Here is a 24,105-nt window from a genome sequence, read left to right as displayed (position 1 = left end):
GCAAAACACAAACACTGTCACAGCGGTCAAACTGGCAAACCAAAGCTTTATTCTTCTGTTGTGGTGTTTTTTTTTTTAAATTTCTTTTTCTTTATTTGTTTAAAGTCTTTGCTACAGTACCTAGGACTGCACCCCTATACATAATTAACAATCATTCCTGAAAGATCTGTATTTGGCACCAGTTTGTGTTTACCTCAAACACTTGTGGGGAGGATTAATTTCAAATCGAATTTGGTTGTTTGGTTGGTTGGTTTTTTCCAACAGAATAGGAGCTGCCATCATGAAGCCAATTAGCTGAGTTATTGGAGAAGCTTAAAAAACAAAACAAAACAAAAGTCCTTATCTTAACCAACACATTACAGAGAGCTCCAAAACAGAGGTCAAACATTAAAAGGCTGATATAGGCTCAAGTGGTTTATAAAACCTATAAAAAAAGACTACACCAGCGCATATGCCCTTTCAGTCCACGCAGTTTAGAAATTAACACAGGGAGCAACTCGCTAGCTGGAAATCTTGTCATGGGAGAACCACATATATACCAACAGGACTACCCAAAATCAAATGTTAAAATGCTCCAATTCCCAATCCACATAAAAGGAGAGAGCTTCATAGGAAGATTAAGTCAATCCATGGCATCGTAATTGGTTGGGCAGTTCAAAACTTCCCCCAGCAACCACTTTGTCACTCATACACACAGGCTCACATGTACACGGCTCAATCCCATCCAAATTCCTCATGGAATAAAACGATCCCAGGCTCTATTGAGTCTTTCCCTATCATGCAAGAAATAAGTCTGGCTGTGCTTTAATCACCATCATGTATTACTTCAGCCACAGAGTACCAGGCGGATTAAGTAGAAATGCACAGTTTTTAGCTCGCTGTCTCTGCACAAGTGTCGGAGAGGCTCAGTTCCTGGAGAATTCCGGGTGGGCACACGCAGTCTCCCTTCATGCAGACTCACTGGCCTCCACTGCCTTGATCATGTGGTCAGGTTTGTTGCCTGCAGCGTAGTGATCCCACATCTGGAGGTAGAGCCGCTCCAGGTCCGTCGTGTACTGCTTCGTGTTGAACAGAGGGCTCGATATTCTCTGCTTCCAGACTTTGCCACGGATTTTTTTCAGGCTGCAAAGAGTGAAAGCAGTCACGGGAGGTTCCAAACACTACATAATACTGTTTTAATTCTGCAATCTACTGTTTTCAGCTAACCCAGAACTACCTGTACAACTGTTCCAAAAACAGCTGCTCCCCCACTGTTTTATCCCCTCATCATTTCTGATGCAGACCAGCACAACCACTTTAACTCACAAGAGCTGGGACATTACTTGTTGCATTACCTCTACTGCAGTAATATTTTACAGTGTGATTTTAACTTGCAGTAAGTGACAAACTGACGAATCTTCAAATTTAAAAAGAATTAAAGGTGAACTATATTGCACTTTTTACAATTTTGCACATTTCTTCAGAGCAGGCAGCATTGTAACTCAACTGGGAGTGCTGTTAAGTTACTGTAAAAGCTGAAGTAAGTGCAAGACAAGACATCTCTAGCAGAGGATTGCCCAGCTACTTTAAACAGTAAAATATCTGCAGGATTAAAACTACTGATGTCTCAGCACTGTGCCCAAATATAGTCCAAGCTTGCTTACTATTCCAGGTCAGTTCCCAGTTTCACAGCAATGTCCTCATACTCCTGTCTACTTTTTGCAATGAGCTCAAGACAACCCAGGCAAGTGAGCTGTGAGGCAGCAACTCGTGAGGCAAGAGTCTCTCCTGAAAAGAAGAAAACAAAGAGCAAATCAAAACCAACAAAACCAATCAGGAATAAGTTTATTAAGTAACATATTCCACACCATGAGTTACTTTCCTTCTGCCTCCACAAGAGGCAAAGTTTGCTGGGCTTGCTGTTATTAAAAAATTACCAATATTCCAACCCACATGTTCAGTGGAGGTTTCCTGCCTGTTACCTGGCATAGTGACCATTGGAGTCCCAGCCCAGAGCACGTCCATCCCAGTTGTGTGCCCATTACAGAGCGGGGTGTCCAGGCAAACATCAGCTAACTGCCCTCTCCTCACATGCTCTTCTTTGGGGGCAACAGGCGAAAAGATGATTCTGTTTTGGGCCAGACCCAAGTTTTGTGCATACTGCTGAATATTGGGCTCTCCTACAGCTGGGAAACGTAGCAGCCACAGCACACTGTTTGGGACTCTTTTTAGGATCTGTAATAAAAATAAGAAGCAAATACAGGAAGCTCAGAGAGGAACATTTACTTTTCTGAACAAGAAATTACCACATACCAAACGGCAGTGGAAGGCATAGTCATTCAGTACATTAATATGAGGTATAAGAGCAGGAATAAAACAGATCTTAATTTTGAATGGAATCACTAGGATTGCACTCCTAATCCCACTGGAAGAGACAGCAACTCTGAGCAACAGTTCATAGGGCAGTACTTGGAGTAAGTCTTGAAATTTATTATCTCATTTATTCATAGGCCAACGCTATGGAATATATAAAAAAAAAACCCAAGTAACTCTCATCAATACACTGTAAGCTGGAATCTGACAGAGATGCTCTCCACTTAGATCTATCAATCTACCAACTGTCAAGGCCAGTTATGACTCAAATGTAGAGATTAAGAAAGACCAAAATTATTTCACAATGGAGAACCAGCATACTCAAGCTGTCCAAGACATAAGTTCTCACTGACTAGATGCACAGATATCATTTGAAATAAATCTAAAAAATTCTATATTCTAGTAAGACCTGCAACAAAAGCACTGTAAGGATTCAAAACGGCTCAGGGTCAATGTTTTCCACGGAAAAGTTACAGTTTTAACTTGCATGAAGTTTCTTCTAACCTGAACAGAACTGCTGTTCCAGAAGCGTATTAACCCCAGATACTCACATTAGCCCACATCTGTAAGGTGGAAGGATCAATCTTATACAGCTGATTGAAGTTGCAGTACACAACAGCATCCTCTGGTAAGCCGTACTGAGAGCGGGTGGTAACAATTATAGTCCGTGGAACTTCTTCACCAGTGGCTGCTTTGTTGTTGATCTAAAGGAATGAAAAACAGCTACTGAAACGCTGAAATTGCAGAAAACAAGAGCATACCCTGTGGAATTGTCCTGAGACACTGCAACATTTGTTAGCATCATAAGTTACTGTAAGCATATCTTTGGTTTTATTATACAAAACAAAATTGTCTACTTACCCACAGCAAGAATTTAACTGGTTTGTGTACACGCTTGTGGATGCCACAATGTTGCAACCACCAAGGCAAAAAACACTGGGCATTTTCATGCCCTTCCTATATCTCCCCGAAATTCCAAGTAACTGGAATAATTGGAAAGAAGAATCATATAAAGAGGCATTACAAATGGAATCTACCCTCGTTAAGGTAACTTAATTTCTGTGAGATCAAGAATGAAATTAATACTTAAAGACAGAATTAAAAAGCAAAGGTGTTTCTCTGTTTGTTTGGATTTTTGTGGTTTATTTTTGGGTAGGTTCTGTTTGGGGTTTTTTTTGTGGGTGCTCCTTTTTTTTTAAAGATAAAAGACAACAGGCACAGAACAGATAGTCAAGACTAAAGATACAGACTCATATGCAACTGCTGGACTGTAAGGAACTATCTGACAAGAAAATAATAGAAATGATAAAAATTAGGGAAGTTAACAACAAACTTTCAAGAAAGCACAGATCTTACAGCGTTCACAAAGAATAGGAATATGCTAATAAAAACCAGCAGAGGATGAAGATGGGATAATCAAAATACCATGCAATAGTCTTGAGGATTAGTAAAATGGAAGTATGATTTTAAATTTTTCATAATGACATGCAGTGATGGCATCAAAACTAGATAAAAATATCGGTAGAGACAGACAACACAGCTACTTAGAGCCTTTTTCTCTAAATACTCGTTTTTCATAAGTATGTATTTAAAATTTAGAGTAGTGGCAGTGCAGGCAGCCACTGATGACACACCTGATGTGAATGACAATGACTCACTGTCACTGACTCCATTAGAAGATGCACATGATAACAGCTCAATAGAAGTTGGTAAAAACTATGCCAAAAAGCAGCTGATATCAGCACAAAGAAGTGTTAAATCAGTGTGACTGAAAAGATAGAAGTTCTGTTTTAAGAGTGCACAGACAGAGCTTAGAGTGTTTCGTTGTGGTGGTGGAGTATTAAGAATTCTCTATGAGGATAAGAACTTCAGAAAAAAATGCCAATAAGCTTACTGACCAAACTAAGACATAACATATTATCAACTCAAAGGAAAAGTCTCAGTTGTGAACAAAAGAACTCAAAAAGAAACCAAGGCAGGAGATTATGGATAGAGCAGCAGTAATAAAAGGGCTCATTAAAGGATGTCAAATGATGTCTCTCCTGAGAGACTGTAAACTGAGTAACGCACACAAGATAATGAGTTATGCCAGTGTCAGAATATGGTATTTCTAAAAAGGAAGAAGTGTTAAACAATACCAGTAGCAGTCATAAAAATCCCATTAACTGTTAAGCACTGAGAGGTGGTGATGTAGTGCACGGTTCTGAAAAATGTAAGGAGATGAATAAATGTTGTTGAGATACAGTGGAATAACTCTGACTCTATTCTATTATTCAGCAACTTTTTTTCTAAAGGAAAAACACAACTGAAACTAAGTAGCAGGTCACAAATCTCTGGAGGCTGCAGGGCAAAAAGCAAATCTTGCGTTCAAACAATGAAATGTCGTCTTTATGCAACAAGAATTAATTTCTTTGGACTTTAGATACCTCTAGATACAATTCCTGTATCTCTGGGGGGAAAGATCATCTTCCAGTACATCTGTGGCTTATAATGAGTTTTCTTCAATATGAGAACTAAACAAATCAACATGACAGAAGACACATTTGCTCGGACACATTTCTTTCTTATTACGTTAAAACATATATAACATAAACCCCAAGAGAACAGTGTCCTGAAGCGCCTCACCTGAGTGGTTGCTAATCCATTACTGATGTTGAATCCATTGATAGTAATCTGAATTTGCCCACGATTAATCATCTCAATGACAGCTTCTGCAATGGTGTTCATGGGGATGACTGGCATACTGAGGGCGGCATTGCCATCGGCATTTTCACAACTGTCAGGACACTTCATCTACAACATATCGCACAAGTGTCAGAGAGAGGACTTCAGACTGTACACAGAAACTTGGGACTTCAGTCCCTAACACTGTACACAGACAAGAGCAGCTCTCACCTTAACAATTTTGACATCAGGGAGGCTGTCAAGGAAAGCCTTCAGGTCAATGCCATTCAAAACAATCCTGTTATCATAAATATGACCATTGGACTTGAAATCAATGACTGCTTTTTTCTGTTAAAAAAAAATGATTTAAAAAAGTTAAACCCCCAACCAGGTACCATATAAGTGCCATTTTATAAAGACAGCTGTGAAAAATGCTTTTTGCCCTGTCTTCCAACGTACCTTCAGATGGGGGAACATGTTGGCGTGGTCTCCAATGAAGAAAGTGTTTGGCATGTAAGCTAATTTCTCTGAATACTGCTCAGCCACTTCAACTGGGGAAGTTTCTTTATCTGTGATGATATAATCCATGAACAATGCCCCACTGGTTCCAGGATACCCTAGCCACATTGCCTAAAAAACAAGAAAGCAAGGCTACAGTTTCAGGTGCGTCGCGAACATAAAGGAAGTCTAAAATCAATTAATTTCAAGTTAAATTTTCCACCTACAGATTCAAGTTCCTTCTTTTTTATCAACTGAAAATCAACCACTACCTCCAAACTCCATGACCAAGACAGTGAACAGTCCAAGTATGTTTTAAAATTGATCCCTCAAGCAAAAGTTGAAGGATCCAGAACACTAACCATCAGCACTTACAGCTTCTCTGAGCTGAGACAATTCCTGGAATCTAGACTGACCCTGATTCAGGTTGCTCCCATTCTCCTTCCACAGGCATTTCAGAAAATGCTTAGTCTAAAAAAGAAACTCTGATTCTGACTTATGGTAACTAGAATTTCATTAAGCCTAAAGAGATTAAAACCCAACAACTCAATCAATTGCTTCAAATACCCTTTCTTTGTTCTCACTATGGCAAGAGAGGCAGTGGTACAGAAACACCCCAGAATTAAGGAGTCCTCTCTCAGGACATTGTCAATTGTCCATAAAGCACATAAAAAAGCCCCAAACTGCTGTTCTTAAACAGAATGATATTTGTCTTGCATTTTCTAAGCCCCAAGTCTCTCTTGCCTACTAATCAACACGAGCCTTCAGCGTTCGTTCCATTCTGACAGAAAAAGAGAAACTCTTTGTACTCAAGGGGGTGTTTTTGGAGATGCAGAGCCCTATGATTGAGTTACCTGAATTGGTGCTGGTCTCAGGGCAAATAATTCATTTCGGGCTCCTTTGGTGTAGCCATTCATGTTAATGAGAATGTGTATCCCATCCTGATGGATGCGATCTGCTGCTTTTCCATTACATGGTATCTGAAGAATAAACAAATACATAAATTAAAGTTCTTTCTGTTTCCAGTCTTTCAACAATAAACATGGTTAGTCACCAGTGTACCAACAGATAGATGTCAACTGCATAATTTAATTTAGGTGAGACTAAATCTTGTAATTCCTGGTTTTACAGACATTTAAGTCCTCAACTCAGCAGTAAAACTCAGCAGCAGTAGAACAAAAGCTAAAGGCTTGAAACTGAGGTTATAAAACTAGCACAGACCCCCCCACCATTCCTGTAAGGCTAATTAATAATCAAAGCTCACACAGGGCAAGTGACATCTTGACTTATCCATGACATTTATATATGACTATTATCTTCAGACCTAATGGAGGAGTTAGTAAAAAGTAACACTATCAAAACTGAATAATCACAGAAGTCACACAATCACCACTCTTTCCCAGGTAAGGCATTAACACCAATACATCTACAAATTCCAAAATTCTCAAGACTAACATCAGCCTAATTCAAGAAATGATTGCAACCAAAAATCTCAAAACTACAGGCTGATCTCTTTCTTCATTTAGAAGAATTTAAGTTAGCATCAAAAAAAGCTCACCTGAGATAAGTCAACGAAATGATTTGCTTCAGCCATCACTTTTACACGGAAGTTTGTCCCATCATCAGGACTCAGGGCATAACAGAACACCTAGAACAGGAGGCACCAAAAATTCAGTATCTGCAACAGCTTGCACACAAAATACCTGTGCTATAAAACATAGGTATTGCAATTTTAAATTATATTTAGTTTCATACAAATCATATTAATTTGTGTGGCATTTGCCGGCTGAGATATAAATAAATAAAAAAAGACACTGAGCCTTTCTTCAACACATTTGAACCAGGGTCCAGTTTTACCTACTTCTGGTGCCAGAGTATGGCACTGCACCCTGCACAAACACATAGACATTCTTCTCATCAGTGCAAGGAAAAGTAATTTTAACAGACAGATTTGCACAGGCATTGAATTCTTTAAGAATGCCTTCTACAGGACACCTCTGAATTTTTAATTAGTGAAAATCATAATTATGACTCAGGTTGAACAGACAAGCCTTGTGGGGAAGCTTTTTAACAGTGACTAATTCTCCCAATTAAGAAACTGCGACTGTATCTGAAAAACAGACAGTAGACAGACTATATGAAAGAGCATACAGACACAGAACAAACAAAAACCAATATGCAGAGAATTTAACAGGCAAGGTAAAAGCATGGTCTTAATAAAATAATAGATAACTATTTAATATTTAAATTAAGCTCTGTACAGTTTTATAAACCTAGAACGTGGAAGACAGGCCTTTGTCTTGAGCTGATTCAAGGTTAAATGGGACATTCTCCCCACATCTCTTGTATTCAGACCACCACTTTAATTCTTTCAGGAAAAAACCTACTAGTCACAATTCAATCATGTAGTTTTGCCACAAAAATTTCAGACTAAAGACTTCATGACCAGAAAGAAGCAAGAAGGTAGGGGAAAAAAGGCTCCAAAACAGAACAAACAAAAAGATTAATAAAAAGTACTTTTTCAAGAAGAAAATACTTAACAACCTTTCACAAAAATAAGCAAATTTGTGTGACTTGGAAAACAGGAGCTCAAAACTGAGGCATTTTAGACAGTCATGGGACAAACAACGTAACTGGAAATGAGTTCTATTTACAGACTCAATCCCTTAACACGACACCCACATAAATATAGACGTGACTGTGTTCAGCATTACTAAACTGCATATTCTCCTTCTGCAGAAAGCATCATGTGTCACTGTCCTTTGAAAAAGAGGTAACCAGACCAATCTGAAGTTCACATTTGTGACTCAGGTACCCTAGAGAAAAATGCACTTAAAAAACACAGCAGCAGAGAGCGAACAAAAACCAGGTGCAGAACTGTAAATCAAGTAATCAGGTAGCAGCACCTTGATGTTGAAAGATATTTACTCAAAGAACAGCAGTTGAAGCTTAAAGAAGTTTTCCATGAGCCACAAATCCTACTTAAAATGCACTTAAAAAACACAGCAGCAGAGAGCGAACAAAAACCAGGTGCAGAACTGTAAATCAAGTAATCAGGCAGCAGCACCTTGATGTTGAAAGATATTTACTCAAAGAACAGCAGTTGAAGCTTAAAGAAGTTTTCCATGAGCCACAAATCCTACTTACAGCAATTTCAAGGACAAGTACCTAATCTGCCTACCTTCTAAACAACACTTCAAATTGGTAAAGGAGAATGACTCAGGCTGGAGAGCTCTTTAAACCATAAAAAACCCCCAAGAAACAAAAATTGCCCTTTCCTAGTTTAATTGCCCACACCAAGAAAAAAAAAATGCCACTTACAGCCATATTTAAAGCTTTAAATATGCAATTTGTGGTTTTTACCTCAAATTTGTCTGGGTTATGCATGCCTGGAATGGACTGCATTAGGTGTGAGGTTGGATGGTTTCCAAAATCAGAGCTCACGTAGCCAATACGAAGTCGACCTTCACTGGCTTTCAAATCCTTGGGATGCTCATATGGTGGCTTGTGAAGAACGTTAATCTGTCAAGAAAACAAACACAACTGTTTACAAACTCAGGAACCAAAACCGAAATCTAAACAGAGGGACCAAAAAACCCCCTATGAGTTTGCAGAACTGGCCTTATTACATGAAGTACTCCAAAGCAGAATCACAACAAATACTCAAGGACTGTCGAGTCTTGCTCTGTATAACTGCTGCTATCACCACTAAAGCAACTGCACTTGGAAATCCCAGAGCCCATCAAACACAAAAGCTCACATGTTCCAGCAAAGATTCACTGGAGGCAAGGTCAGGTTCCAAGCACTGTGGATGCTGGAACTGACCAATCAATACTCTCACACAGCTGCCTGAAGCTGCTGTCAGGGAAGAGTAATTTACTCCCTCCATTTTTCAAAAATGCCCCTCATGTGTGCTTTGGAAAACGTGATGAGCAACACTTTGTCCCATCTCTTTACATGTCAGTGACTCAGAAAGCTTACAACAGCTAATATTATGTGAGTATTTAATTTTGAGTATGAACAGGCAAAGCCACAAAGCACTTCTATCACAACAGGCCTGTATAAAACTTCCTACCTTGTCCAGACACAGATTTCCATGTCTCTCAGCAATAGCCTTCCTGAAACTGTGAGAAAGGGGATACAGCATGCTGTGATGTGGGTGGACAGAAGGCAGTCTGTTTTTCTCCAGCTGATCAGCTACAATGCTAACCAGCTTCTTCATCCTTTCATCATAGTCTGTCCAGTCACAGACAATCTAAAAAAAAAAAAAGAAAAAAGAAAAAGAAAAATTTAAAGAATATTAGGACAACAGCTTCCTTTTATCTGTATCAGATGTTTCACAGGTTGAGACCAATGTTTCTTCCAAAAATGGGAAGTGAGAAGTAGTTACTATTGAAGACTGTATAATCTTAGCTTCTGATTTAAGACTTAAGTCTAACCCTTTTACATTTAAATTAGTAATTGATTCGTGTGATCAAGCTCAGCATCTGCTGCAGAGGAATCCTAAGGATTACAACCAAAGCCTCATGTCCCTCACCTGCAAACAGTGGGCCAGGTTGCAATAGGCATCTGGGAAATCAGGTTTCAGTTTCAGAGCAGTTCGGTAAGAGGCGATGGCTTCTGGTATATTCCCTGAATCCTGCAAAGACACAGAGATGAGTCAGCAGGTAAAAATATCCTCAGGGTAGCAACTCACAGTGCCCCACCATACTTTTCTAGGAGTGAATCATTCACATGTGCTACCTTGTGAATCGAGGCCAGGTTGCTGTGGGCATCAGCAAAAGCTGGGTTTATCTGAATGGCACGGGTGTAGCACTGCAGAGCTCCTTGAACATCCTGCATCTCCTTCAAAGTGTTTCCCATATTAGAATAAGCATCTGCAAACGTGGGGCTGATTCTGAGAAGTAAAAATAATATGTCATGAACAAGAAAAGCTCCTTCTCCAACGAGAAACCATACCCAGACTTTCTGATTTGCAGAGCAACCACATGAATTAAAACACGCTACTCTAAGTCACCTTCTGTATATATCTGGGGCACTTTCCTGTTAGGAAAGGCTGGGACTATTACAGAGAGCATCCATTTACCTAATAGCCTCTTTGTAATGCATCAGAGCCTCCTGTAGCTTTCCCTGCTGTTGCAGGACACTTGCTAAGTTTGAATGTGCAGCAGCAAACTCTGGAAATACCTGGAAGAAAACAAAGTTGACACTGTCATTTAAACACCACCAGCAGACCATAACAAAAATACTTGTGCGGTTATTACTTTTCTTTTTTATACACGCATTTCATATATTTTCTTACATTTTTTTGTAACTCAGGTCTCCAAGCAGGAAGTCCTCTACTTAGAAGCACAGAGGGGAAAAAACCCTATGTCCTATCACACATTCCCAACTGGAGTTACCCAGCTCTCCCTCACATTGGGCTTTACCTCCAGAGCCTTCCGATACAGACGGACAGCTTCCTCGATATTGCCCTGCTCCCGTTTGATGTTTGCCAGGTTGTTGAGAGAGTCTGCATGAGTGGGGCAAAGTCGAAGAGCTGTATTGTAGCATTCTTCTGCTTCTACCACCTTCAAAAAAAGTGATAATATGGTAACACTTATTGTAAGAGCCCTATTTGTGAGAAGTCATGATACAATCACTTTTAAGGCTCAAGGTGGAGACTTCTTGAATTATTCTTCCTACTGACTAAGTAAACGAGGATAGCATCCCATCTTAATAAAGCTGGTATCTAAAAAAAGACCATTCACTGTGATTTTAAAAAGGAAGAAAGTGCTCCTTACACTGCCTTTCTCCTTCAAGGCATTGGCCAAGTTGCAGTAGGCGTCAGGGAAGTGGGGTTGGAGCTCAATAGCCCTCCTGTAGGTGTCTATTGCCAGGTCTATCAGGCCTTGCTCATAGTACACACAGGCAAGGTTGCCGTGCACAACAGCGTGGTTTGGACTCAGACTCAAGGCTCGGAGATAAGCTGCTACAGCTCTGTAACAAAAAGATAACAAAGAGAATGTGAACAATCATCCACAGAGCAGAGATTATATTGACTATATTTACCCTTGTTATAAAAATGACCTCCAGAAAAGCCCCGAACTTGAAGGGAGACGGATCATTAACACACATATCCGTCCTGTTAAGATGTTAATAAAAACACAGAGGAGTACTGTCTGAATTAAAAGCTTGATCAAGGAAAGAATTATCATTTTTTATGGTATTTCAAAGCTAGGCTGAATTCTGTAATGACTGGCAGACTAGAAGAAATACTTGGTAAAACAAGAATGACTTCTTCCAACTTGATGCCGCATAGTGAACAACATAAGTCTTCAGGAAAACAAGTTTTCATCTATCTTTTTTAAACGTTCTGCATTAATAGGAAAAACATTTTTTCCTTTGCTCCATTTTTTTCCAGTTTATTATTTGACTATAACAAGATAAACGGTATCATGCCTTTATTCTCTGCACTAACCTACCATGATTTACTTAGACTTCAAAAGTCGCTTTGTTCAAAGGAGAGATCTTTAATTATATGCTCCTATAGCACTATATAAATGGCTGAAGTATTCAAATTTCTAGGAAAATCATAACAGTATACACAGTAAGTAAATAATCAAAAGGTGATGTAAAATCTAAAATGAAGAAACATGCCCCTGTTTGGCCCGTTAATTGGTGGTTACATCAGAAATCACTGAATGATTTAGACTGCATGCAGTGCAACTGGATATAATTAATTAGCCTGTTCCCTGCAAGCTTTTATTAAATTTCGGGCCACAAACCACAGCTACCAGAAATTATAAACCAATTAACAGATGCAATATGGTACATTGCATGTGAACGTCACAGTCTGGATCTCTTTCCATAAACAGAAGATTCATGTATCAGATTAGAGGTCTCAGAACAAGTTAGTTCAACAAGACAGGAGCAGTGTTGCAACCCAAGGCAGTAACACGATGCCAACACGTCACAAATACAGAATATTCATTCAGATGCTGAGCTGAATTGCAGCATTTCAGTTTGTCTTACATAGTAGGGAAAGTTTAGATGAGACACACTTGTAAATCATGTCCTGAGTCACATAATGAAAACAAAGAATTCAAGCATTCGTGCCTTTCTTGGACATCTTCAGCCTCCTCAATCTTAATTTCAAGGCTGAATCAGAAACTCTCACTTTTGACAATGTATCAACTACAAAAAGCAACATGAAAGAATACATTCCACAGGATGTTTTTTATTTTTATTAAATTCCAGTAGCCCAGTCTGTCTGCACTTCAAAGCCATTTGCTCGCTCAGCTTACAGCTGAAGTCTTTGCTACCCCTGACCAAAGATACTTTGCAGGAGGAACATAATCTGTATCTTGATACATCTGACACGCCACTGAGACAGCAACAGTACTGATCTGCTTACCTGTCAAATATCCTTGCCTCCTTCAGAACATTTCCCAGATTGATGTAAGCATCCAAAAAATTTGGGTCAAGTGTAACAGCCTGAAAATATTTTTGAAGTGACAGTTTTGAGCATTAACACAAAAACATTCTCTATGAAACTCAGTTGTTTGTTGGTTTTTTATAAATTTGATAAACACAATCTGTAAGCATCTAAGACTTCATCAATTACCTAGTAAGGAAGAAAAACTTAAATTATATAAACCAATCATAGAACAAAGTTATTCATCTGTCATAGCATTTACTACCTTCAAATTTATTCTTTTGTTTACCTAGTCAACTGCAACTACTGCAGAATAAAGTGCTAATAAGCACTTACTTCACACCAGGCTGATCCTACTTAGCGCTCCTATCTGTTGATGCTATGTTGCCTTTAACTTGTTTTTATGGAAAAAAACCTAAAAAACCTTAACCATATCCTTTATCTACTGCAAAGTAAGACAGCATTTTAAAACTTCAGCAGTGCAGAACAACAGAGACAAGTTTCACCAGAACAAGAGCAAATACATCATGTGTGCAAGGAAAATTCTGTATCCATTTAACTAAAACATTTTCACTCTCTTCAAAACTAATAAAATGCAAAAAAACCACTTAAGAAATGATGAAGTTACAGAAGCTGCAGTACTAAGCTAGACGTGAATATCTGACAAGCCCCACTCTTACAGCCTCATGGGAACTATTAACTCCACATTAAAACACTTCATCATCTATCATGAACTAGACAGAGATCAAAAAAAAAAATCCTGAGCAGATAAAATTTTTTTTGTAGATCTTAAGTCATAAATATCAGGAAGTTGCCTGATAAATATCAGTTGTTGCCACAACTTAAATCCAGTTTTAGAGGACTTGAGAAACTTAAGAGATCAGTACAAAATGAATTAATATGCCAGTTAGATATTAACTGGAAGGTATCAGACAATTAGTTAATGACATTAATCTAGAAAAGTCTGAAACAACAGTGGTAAAAAATAACCTTGGAGGAGTTCCTGTGTCACTTAAACTGTTCTCAGTTACTCAAAGGACAATAATACTTGAAACAAAAATGACAATGAAAAGTGATTTTAAGCACAAAGTTGTTTCTTCCTCTCACACACGAAACATGCAAAACATTATTACCATCAAATCAGATTTTTAAAAAATTTAATCTAGAAAAGGACTGAAAAACAACTTAATTTTCTCATATTTGACATGTGTGCAGTCCTAGGGCAGTTCTAAATGTTTCTCTCTAGTAGCATACAGGGAATCTGAAACATCAGCAAGTAAAAAAACCAGTTAACATAAGGTGTTAACTAACAGTTCTCCACTACCAAAACATTTCTATTATCTGCAAGCAGAGAACTGCATGTACATTAAAATCTATCAGAGAAGCTGAGACTCCCTCAGGTAGTTACCTTTTCAAAGTGATGAATTGCAAGCCAAATTTCTCCTTGGGCATTGAAAACACAGCCAAGATTACTCCAAGCCACTGCAAAGTTTGGTTGAGTCTCAATTGCTTTTAAGTAACAGGCCTTGGAATAGTTAAAGAAGAGAGATACAAGGGGAGGGGAATATTTGTAAAAAGAAAAAAATGAGAAAAAACAATTGTTAGTATGCCTTCTCTAACCAGCCAAAAGTGACCCTGCAGTATAGGCTAGCTTGCGCCAAAACTAATGCGCTGCAAACTGTTGTTGATCCTGCGCCAGCGCAAACCAAAACCCAGGTGCAAGCCCACCATTTTTCAGTTATGCTGATAACAAATAAACGTTCCTTCAGACACCAGGTCGCCACGGAAATCATCTTAGAAATAATTCAAGTCGTTCGCCAGAACCATCTGCCACCCTGAAGTGCGTAAAAACCAAAAAATTACCACGCAAAAAAATAACACCACTGGGGAGCAAAATTGTGAAATGCTCTAAATCAGACAGAAACTACTTTGGGGGGAAAAAAAAAAATCAGAAAAAATATTAAAAAATATAGAGCCACTCCACAGTTCTAAGTGTCCTTGTCAAACGAGACGACATGCCCAACCCGTATCTTGTTTCCCGGTTTCTCCAGATGCATTTTAGTCACCTGCAGCTTCAAAACCTCAAATGACAGGATTGCATGAAGGTTTAGGTCCCTGTAATGCAAGCGCAAGAAATCGCTGCGCATCCTACCCAGCACGGCGCCACGCTATCGCTGCGAACTGCTTGGCTCTAGTGATGGCCCCAAGGTGCAGTGAACGGCCAACCAGAACCATTAATCTACCAGACAGGCCCACAAAAAAAAACCACCTCTGCTTGTTAAATTTGGTGTCTGCACTCTTAAAATGCGTCAGAACCCAATTCCATCCAAAAGGCCACAGCCTGGAGCTCGGGCGGCCGCCCGATCCGAGATTAATCATCCAGTCAACCGTTCACGGGGGCTGTAATCGCACGCAATGCGCGTTACCGCTGCGCAGCCTTTGCGCTACTGCAGGATCACAGCGCATCATCAGAAGAGCAGAACGCTGCAATCCAAACAAAGAAGAAAAAAGGAAAAAAATGAACAACCAGAAGAGTTAGAAGCTTTTTTTTTTACTATTAACTATCTCCAATTATTTCTTTAAAAAATATTTTAATTTACTTTTACTTTATTTCTTTGAAAGAATTTGTGGCTAATAGTATAAAATATTCTTACATTACTTGCTTGTAATTAAATATTTTAAGCTGTTTCTGAAGCCACAAGACAGAAGATTCAGGCATGGAGGCAAATGGTTTTGCTGTGGCAGTTACAAACCCGTTACCATATTTCTCATCATGTGACTTTTCGGTGCGTTCCTTGCTGGAAGAGGAGGAGGAGGTGTGTGTCTGCCCTAGATCCAGGCCTCGAGCTCCCTTCAGCGAGGCACCTTACGCATGGAATAGGAGGTTTCACCCACCTGAAACCTTCTAAATACAATATCAGTGGTGAAAAACCAAAAACAAGAGAGAAAATAAAACAAGATCATTAGTAAGAGTTCAACAAAGCAATTGCATTTTTTTGGATATGTCTTAACACATGGGAATGAGGATAATCTGTCTGTAACAAGGGAGACATGCAGAAGGGAGAGGGTTAATCGGGCAATTGCATACAGCAGGGACTTTTTTTTTTTGGAAGAAAGGCTCTGAAATATCTACAAAGAAATTAAATTTTAGTTCAAACTGCAAGGAATCTGCTGGCTTGATCTTTCAAATGGACTGATAACCAAAGAAACACGTTGCAATTTACTCAAGATGTTTTTCCTCGTTTATTAAGTTCTCACAAAACGGAATAACACTTTCAAACTAGGGTGTCTCCAGAGCTCTGAAACAAAGAAGTCAGCAACCTAAGGCAGGCGCAGTGTCTTGGCCTATACCAGTCACACTAAAGCTGCAGTGAAGTGCAATTCATGTTAGCTGTCCGCTTGGTGGGCCGAGAACCAAGTGTCTCAAAGACTGTTCAACTCCGAATGCCGCTACAGAAATGGTTTCAACCTGGATCCGACCAAATCAATCCGGCTGCCCTAGGATGGTTCACGCATCCAAGTTGTTCAGAGGAATCAAAACAATATTGAACTTTGAGCCTGCACTCCCCGTTACCCCAGAAAGATGCCACCCCTCCCCAAACGGTGCTGCAGCCAAACAGACAGCTACGCTGTTCATACACTCCACTTCTGAGCATGCGCGTGGGGCTTGGAGTGACAGACGTGGAGTCCAGAGGGGTTCTGATTTCTCCACACTCCTCACCCCTGCAGCGCGGACGCGTAAGGTGGCTTGTAACAAGACAATTTCTTTCTGCAATCCGAATTTTAACGTGCCAAGAATTTTAAACTCATCTTGGGTGTTCGAATTCTCAGTTTAGGAAACGCACGACTGCTAGAAGCCACCTTTCCACTACAGCAAGTTTTCTTTTGATCAGTTCATTTACCAAACAAACCAGCTTTGTCCTTCCGATTTCTTTATTTTGGGGGAGGGGAGAGGGAAGACATGAAGAAAAGATATTGGGGGGTGGGGGTAGGGGGGTGGTGTGTGTCGCATACTGCAGCTATTGATTATTTACTAGCCTTTCTTCCACTATCAAGGGAAGGGAAAAGTTAAAAGAATAAAAATCTTTAAAAGCCAATATTACAAGGTAACATTTGGATAAGTTTCTTCTCCACTTACAAGCCACAAAGGACTTTAGAAGAGCAGCATTTTCAATAGCACCTGCATCGTACAGGGATCTGGAGCTAACCACAGGCTCTCTGCTTGGCACCAGCAGGCAAGCCTCAGATCTGAAGGATTGTTACTTATTTCCAGAAGAAAGCATGATGGAGCCCCTGCCCAATACTTCAGAATGGTATCAGATAGTCTAGTTCAGCAGCAAGGCTTGGTAATTTTCCATTTCTTGACTTAAACCAACTTTTTAAACATGGACATGCCATATCTTGCCCTGCAACTACTCTGGGGTGTTTCAGTGCCTTCAGTTTTCGGAAGTTTCTCGGACTGTCTGTAGATCAACGCAGCTTTGAAGATTTGGTGCAAAGTTCAAGTGTTCAAAACACTGACGTTTACATGTATTCTACCCAACACCTACCTTGGCTTCTTCCAAGCGACCCAGGGCTTTGAGCAGGTTCCCCAGGTCACTACGAACACAGTACAAGTCCTGAAAAATCAAAGTCACACCATCAGCTTCAGGACTTCAAAGGCCCCACAGGTCTTCACAAAGAACTTGCGAAGGAATGACCCAGTCCACTAAAGCTTATTTTAAATTCTTAATAAATACATCACAAATGTAAATTATTTTTCAGACAGCACACAATCTGACTGAATTTAGTACTGTAAAAATAAACTATAAAGACTTAAAAAAGTAATCTCACGTACAAATCCTCTTTATACAGAAACGTAAAAGAAAACCGTAAACAAACGCTCCCCCCCAGCAGATTAAGTCCTTCTGCCATATGTAAGTATTTGAAGTACCTTTTTCCCCCCCCCAAACCATGACTTTAAACCTGTACTCTTAAGACACACCATTAGTGTTATGGCTTTTAAATAGATATGTAAAGTGATTTTGCTTTCTGTATCCCTAAAGCAGTTTTTCTCTCTGTTTTGCCCACTAATCCATCCATTTTCAACAGCTCTGCCACATGTTCTTGTTCTTTCATTTGTCTGAAATGAAAGCACAGGCTGCAATTGCATTATCTAGCAGTAAAGACCACAGAGAATGGAGACATTTTGTCAACACTAACAAAACCATTTTCTAACCTAAACAAAACTCAACTCCTGCAAAAAAACCACCATCTCACATTATTCTAACCAGTGCATGAAAGCAACTGGTCACACAATTCAGCATAATAAGGTAGACAAGTTCAGGTAGGGTGAAGAACACAGAGAAATAAGATTCTGAGCTTTTGCTGGACTGGGTTTGCATTTGCTTTTCCTAAGAAAAAATGACAGATGCACACCAGACCCATGCTGCATTTAAAGTACTTTTTGTCAAAATGCATGACCAAACAGCAAGCAGATACCTTCAACATGCTGAGCAGTACTATAAACCTTTAATGAGTACCATGCAAAATAAACAGAGGAAAGCAGTTCAAGACAATGTTTACTAAAAATGTCAATTTGAAATGGTCACAACCAAAAATCCAAACACCAGATCAATCTTATAGGAGTTACTTACAGACAGATACTCAGTTTCAGCCAGTGAAATTTAAAAAGGAGGCTTCTATAAACCAGTCCACAACAGAAATCTAACACAGGAAATTCTCATCACCATGAAGTCCCTGACTTTGGGCTAAAGTAATACCTGACAATTTTTCAAGATCTCACATTCACATCTAAGGACTGGTTGTCTCACTGTAATACCACCTTAAAGCACACAAAGCTAAATATGAGGCCACTCACTGAAACTTCTGACTTGAGAAAAAAATTCCTTGCTTTTCTGTTGTCTGAACAATACAGATAAGTGTACAACAGCAGCCCTTACTGCAATATATTGCAATACAAAACTTTTTGTGACAGAAGCCTTTCAAAGATCCTTAAGAAAAGTATTAACTAGATCATTGAGTTCATGGTCTACAGACTGGAAGGGTTATCATTTGTTCATTCTTTGAAAGCTGCTATTTTTGTGCCCTGGGACAGTAGTAAAGGATGGACTTCTATAAAATAAAGCATTACTTACAGGGTTGTACTGAAGGGCAGACACGTATGCCTGTACTGCTCCTTCCATATCACCTGCAGCTACCAGTGCAGCAGCCAAATTAATATATCCATCAATGAAATCTGGTTTGAGGCGCAGTGCATGTCTGTAATGTTCAATTGCCTCCTGCAGCTGTCCACGTTCCTTGTACACATTGCCCAGATTCGAATATGCTTCGGCCAACAGTGGGTTCTGTTTAATAGCCAAAGTGCTGAAGTGAGCAGACCTGGAGAAAATGAGACAAGTTATCAAAAAAAAAAAAAAAAAAGAAGCCCACAAAGCAAACAAAAAACCCAAACAAACTCACCCTTGACATTCAGTGTTTTGTCTGTTTATCTAGTTAATCTAATGAACATTCATGCTTAAGCAAGCCAAACACACAGCCAACAAATCTGGACTTACAGAGCTGTCTTGTATGTTTATGCTCCCAGCTTAAACTCTCATCTCCCTGGTTCCCATTTTAGATTTGACTGAACAAGGACAGCTCTCTTTGACAGTCAGAAGGGTTCGAAGTGCCTCACCAAACCTGAGCTGAACACACTTGGGGAAAACACTACAGGAATCCTGTGAAGCCTCTTCCAATGTATTTATGCTTTAAGCTATGTTCCACTTGATGCTCTTTTCAAGAAGCAGGGCACAGCTTACATGCAAAATTCTGTCATATCCTCACCCATTTTATTTTTCCATATCTGAGCTGTTATAACAACTTCATTCAGAAGCCTATCTAAAACAGGTCTAGTCAAAAGTTCTTACTTCCTTCACCAGCAAACATGAACTTACAGCTAGAACAAGTAAAGCTCAAAATGCTGGAGGCACAGAAAGCAAGATCAGGAATGGGAAAGCAGGAAGAATATGAGGACAACTTTCAGATCACAAAACCCCTTTACTAATCACGTTGTTTTGCAGCCAACAATCAGTTTTGCAACTTAAAAAAACCAACCAAACAAAAACCCAAACAAAATCCAAACTACAAACTTATACAGCAGGTGGAATGAACATTAAATCCCGCCAGTACACACAAGTGTGGCTGACGCTCTGATGTTCACACATACAACATTGAAATTACACAAGAATACTGGCAAGGCCTGCTGTTTGTTGTAAAGCTGATGAGTTCAATTCGTATTTCTCTTACCATCACAAAATTCAGAAAGGAAGAGCCCTACCTGTCCAGTCGGCGGCACTGGAAGTGAATGGACGACAGTAACAGAAGCACCCCTGTGTTATCAGGCTCCTGCCTCCAGAGCTGCATGCAGTGCCTCTCTGCTGCTTCAAAGTCTCCTGCCTGATACTCACGATGAGCCAACTCCGCTAACCCTTGGAAGGAAAGCATACGTTTCGTTGGTTCTGGAGAGTCACCAAAACATTTAGAGGGGGAAAACAAAAAGTTAGATGATGGGAACAAAACAAAAACAAAACAAAACAAAACAAAAAAACAGCAAAACAAAACAATGAAAAAAAATGTACACAAATGAAGGATGAAAATGTTTGAAATTATATAAAATACATGGCAGGTGACGGTTGGAGCTCTCAAATCTTCATGCACCAATCTTTTACCACGGAATTTTTAACATTATCTGTACAGGTGCATGGCTTTGTCAGCTAATAACCAGGAAAATGCAGACTGTAACGTCTGTGAATATCTGTAAGTCAGTCCTTTTCCTGTATTCTGAAATACTTTTAAAGAGACTCCTGTCATGATATGGTACTTTGGTTCATAAGAGTGGAAGTGCTGCTAACAGAACAATGATTCTCCTCACTGTCCCCCAAGACTGCAAGTCCTATGCTCTGCAATGTTAAAAATAAGTTCTAACAACTTAATAGGGAAATGAAGGACAGGAAACAAAGACTTCAAAGGACTTAACAAAATAAAGTTTTGATGTGAGTACTGAAAGCCCTAAAAATAAAAAAAGGGGGGGGGGGGGAATGGCTACCATTCCTTGAATCCTCCATACTCCTACACTTTCTCTAAGGAGTCAAATCTCTTCACAGAAAAAAAAAATGGCCTTGGAACAATATCTGATGAGAGACAAACACACACTTCAATGATTATGCAACTGGCCTACAGGAGGAACCATTAAACAGGCAGGGTACAGGAAAGGAGTTACTGCTCCTGGAGGCTTAGCTGGAACAGGAGTGACAAAATGCTTTTAGTATTTAATACCCAACTGTGGAGAACAAAATACTTAAATAAAACACCACCTGTTTTAGACAAAACAAGCTTATATGTGAAAAATACATTATTTCTTACAAAGTAAGATCCTTCATTAAAATACAAACAAGTGCAGCTTGGAAAAAAAATATAACCATTCATCCTAGAAAGAACTATTGGTCTTCCAATTCCATCTTTATACCAATAGCTCTTACTATCAAAAGGTTTGATTACTGCAAGTATCTCTCATTTTTCCTCCTAAAGCCTGGCATTTCCAGTACTCTGCAGTCACTTAATTCCATTCATGAAACACTTCCCACCTGGACCTACTGAGTTCTAAAATTCTGAATTTAAATGAAACATATAAATGTTTCCATTGTCTCTGTCAGTGGTAACAACTGTTTCATGGTAAATTGGAACTAGCAAAGCCCCTCAATTAAGACACTTGACAAATTAGTGACCAAGTATCTTCATCCAGATTAGATTCCTGTTTTCTAGGAGCCTATCTTAACAGTTTCCAAAGCCTGAATAAGGGCAAAGTGGACTTCAGTCTCTGGTTAAACCTAATGGCAAAGATAAAAAGATACAACTTTTATTCAACACGAGAATGTTGAATCGTGGTTGCAAACCACACCATTTATAAATGGTGCTGACAATAATAATGATACTGGAGCACCAACAGACTGTTCCTTGCTCTGTCCTTCTGCTGTTATCAGGTTTAGCCCCTCTGGCAGTGTGTGTATTTTCAAGTTCTGCTGATGGCACAAACACAGGGAAACCAGACAGAATAAGAGCATGTCTCGTGAACTTAATAATTTCCTCTTAAAATTTCTATTGTGTAATTAAATTTCAAAGCTAAACAAACAAACAAAAAAAAACAACCACCACCAAAAGTTTACACTTTGATACTCATGACCACTTGGAAAGAAGTTTCCGACCATTAACTAAATGCTACATTTTTCCAACTTTAAGCAAATGAAAGTCAAACTGAAGTTGTAGCTCTCAGGGCAGGAAAGCAGGTGGTGCAGAAATATTGTATTTAACACCTTGGAATCAGAGCTGCTAACCAAAGCAACAAAACAAGAGAAACACTAACGTGTTCTTTCATTTATCAACCGTCTCTATTTACAAAAAACCCACAGCTCACTCCTAGAAACAGTAAACTCAGTGTAAAATTGCTGGCAATCTACCTCCAAGGGAGTGTTTCAAGAATGATCCTCAAGGAGTTCACTGAAAAGCAGGAAGATGACAGGCACACCACAAAGTTCAGAACGAGCTCAACTTTTAACAGGGGCTGGAAGAAGTTATGCAATAACTTGTACCCATAACGCAGCCCATCAACGGATGCTCATTGAATCCATTTGTAAAGAAAATAACTGCACCGAAGAGTCACAGCCAGGAAAAACCCTTATGGAGTCCTGCATAAATGAATTTCGGTACCTGGGCTAACTCGGGCTGCATGCTTTGACTGTGACCTTGGAAAAGTCTAGCACATGCTGTGACAACGACCTTCCCTGAGGCTTCTAGAGAACACGAGCAAAACAAAAACCTGCACAGAACCATCGCGAACATACCTAAGGCCATTTTCCCCGCTAGAAGCACGGTCCTAAACACTTGCCATACCCTCGTGCTCAAGCTTAGGTTTAGGTCCAGTCTAGGTCCCCAGAGGAGCGGCGGTCACCTCCCTGTGGGAGGTGGTGGCAGTGGTGAGGATGAGCACAGGGCGCTCCCCACGTGTCGTTCTCAGGCTACCAAAGGATGCTGCAGCCTCGCTGACCAGACACACAGTCCTGGCTAAAGAGCAATGGAACACCGTATTGCAGCACTTTCCCATATCACTATCGTTTCTCTTCACATCCCTGTCTCTGCACTGGATCCCGTCTCTTTCTCCAAAAATCCTCCTTTCCCCAGACATCGTTTCAGCTTTCCATACTCCTCCTCCTGTCTGGATACAGAAAGCCCCAAAAATCTGGGGGATAAAGCTGTGTTGTCCTTTCATCCTTTCAGTAAGCACAACACTTCTTTTTCTTGGTGTACAGACAAAGATTTCTCCTCTCCTCCGTCCCTGAAGTTCTACATCTGTAAACTAAATTTAGGGCAGGATCCCTCCCAGCTACAACACGCTATCTCACTGTTCGGAAACGCGCTTTAGTGCTCGGCCGTGCCACAGAATCACAGAACGTGCCTCGCTTGGAAGGGACCTTAAAGATCATCCCGCTCCAATTCCACTGCCGTGGGCAAGAACACCTTCCGCTAGATCACTCCTGCCTGAGTGCAGTGAGCGATTCTGAAGAACCCAGCACACATTTTTGGGTCAGGCTTTCTACCCTGCTTCGTCCTCTAACGCAGTCACCTGACAGCGTGACATAAATATAGCAGCGGGCCCGCGGCTCCGACACCTCCCCGACACCTCCCCGCGCCGCCCCGGCAGCGGCTCCCGGGCTGCCCACGGGCAGCGCCCACCGCGGGCCGCGCTCGGGCCCCTCCGCCCGGGGATGCGCACAGACCCGCACAAAGGCGGCGGCGGAGCAGCCACGGCCTCGCCGCTTCTGGAAAGTTCCGCCGGGCGAGCGGGGAGCGGCCCCGGGGGCGAGGGCACGGCCCGGCCCCCGCTGCCCCCGGCGCGCCCGTCCGCGGGGGGCGCGCGGCATCCCACGGTACCTGTGCTGTCCGCCACGTTCCCCACGGACGTCGCCATCGGGACGGAGCCCGGCGGGGCTGTGGCGGCGGCGGCAGAAGGAGCGCTCGGGCAGGCCGAGCTGCCCGCGGTCGCGGCGCGCTGAGGCGGCGGACCCGAAATGGCGGCGGCGGCGGTGCCGAATGGCCGCGGCCGGGACTATCTCCGCGCGAAATAGTCCGGGCGGAGCCGG

At 40.7% G+C, this 24,105-nt stretch overlaps 1 protein-coding gene across 2 annotated transcripts; it reads right to left on the bottom strand.

Moving 5' to 3' along the window:
- Positions 1 to 28: 28 nt before the first annotated feature.
- Positions 29 to 24,085, bottom strand: OGT (O-linked N-acetylglucosamine (GlcNAc) transferase). 2 transcript variants are annotated; one of them, XM_027725549.2, is made up of 22 exons: positions 23,897 to 24,020; positions 20,250 to 20,430; positions 19,069 to 19,312; positions 17,482 to 17,550; positions 14,340 to 14,456; positions 12,911 to 12,990; positions 11,298 to 11,493; positions 10,944 to 11,084; positions 10,601 to 10,701; positions 10,258 to 10,411; positions 10,052 to 10,153; positions 9,590 to 9,769; positions 8,878 to 9,036; positions 7,073 to 7,162; positions 6,369 to 6,494; positions 5,476 to 5,646; positions 5,248 to 5,364; positions 4,978 to 5,145; positions 2,904 to 3,056; positions 1,962 to 2,214; positions 1,644 to 1,767; positions 29 to 1,122 (listed from the first exon to the last, which is right to left on the bottom strand). In XM_027725549.2, the coding sequence occupies exons 1-22, from the start codon at positions 23,931 to 23,933 to the stop codon at positions 948 to 950; spliced, it is 3,138 nt and encodes a 1,045-aa protein (XP_027581350.2). In that variant the 5' UTR covers positions 23,934 to 24,020; the 3' UTR covers positions 29 to 947. The 2 variants fall into 2 exon arrangements, with proteins under 2 accessions (XP_027581350.2, XP_027581356.2); XM_027725555.2 differs by having other exon boundaries at positions 799 to 1,122; positions 20,250 to 20,400; positions 23,897 to 24,085.
- Positions 24,086 to 24,105: the final 20 nt, after the last annotated feature.

This window comes from Pipra filicauda, unplaced genomic scaffold (genome assembly GCF_003945595.2).
Source record: "Pipra filicauda isolate LSUMZ 115617 unplaced genomic scaffold, ASM394559v2 scaffold9_size5747161_pilon, whole genome shotgun sequence".
Classification (NCBI taxonomy): domain Eukaryota; kingdom Metazoa; phylum Chordata; class Aves; order Passeriformes; family Pipridae; genus Pipra; species Pipra filicauda.
Note: the sequence above shows the minus strand (reverse complement) of the source record. Positions and strands in the feature narration are given on the sequence as shown.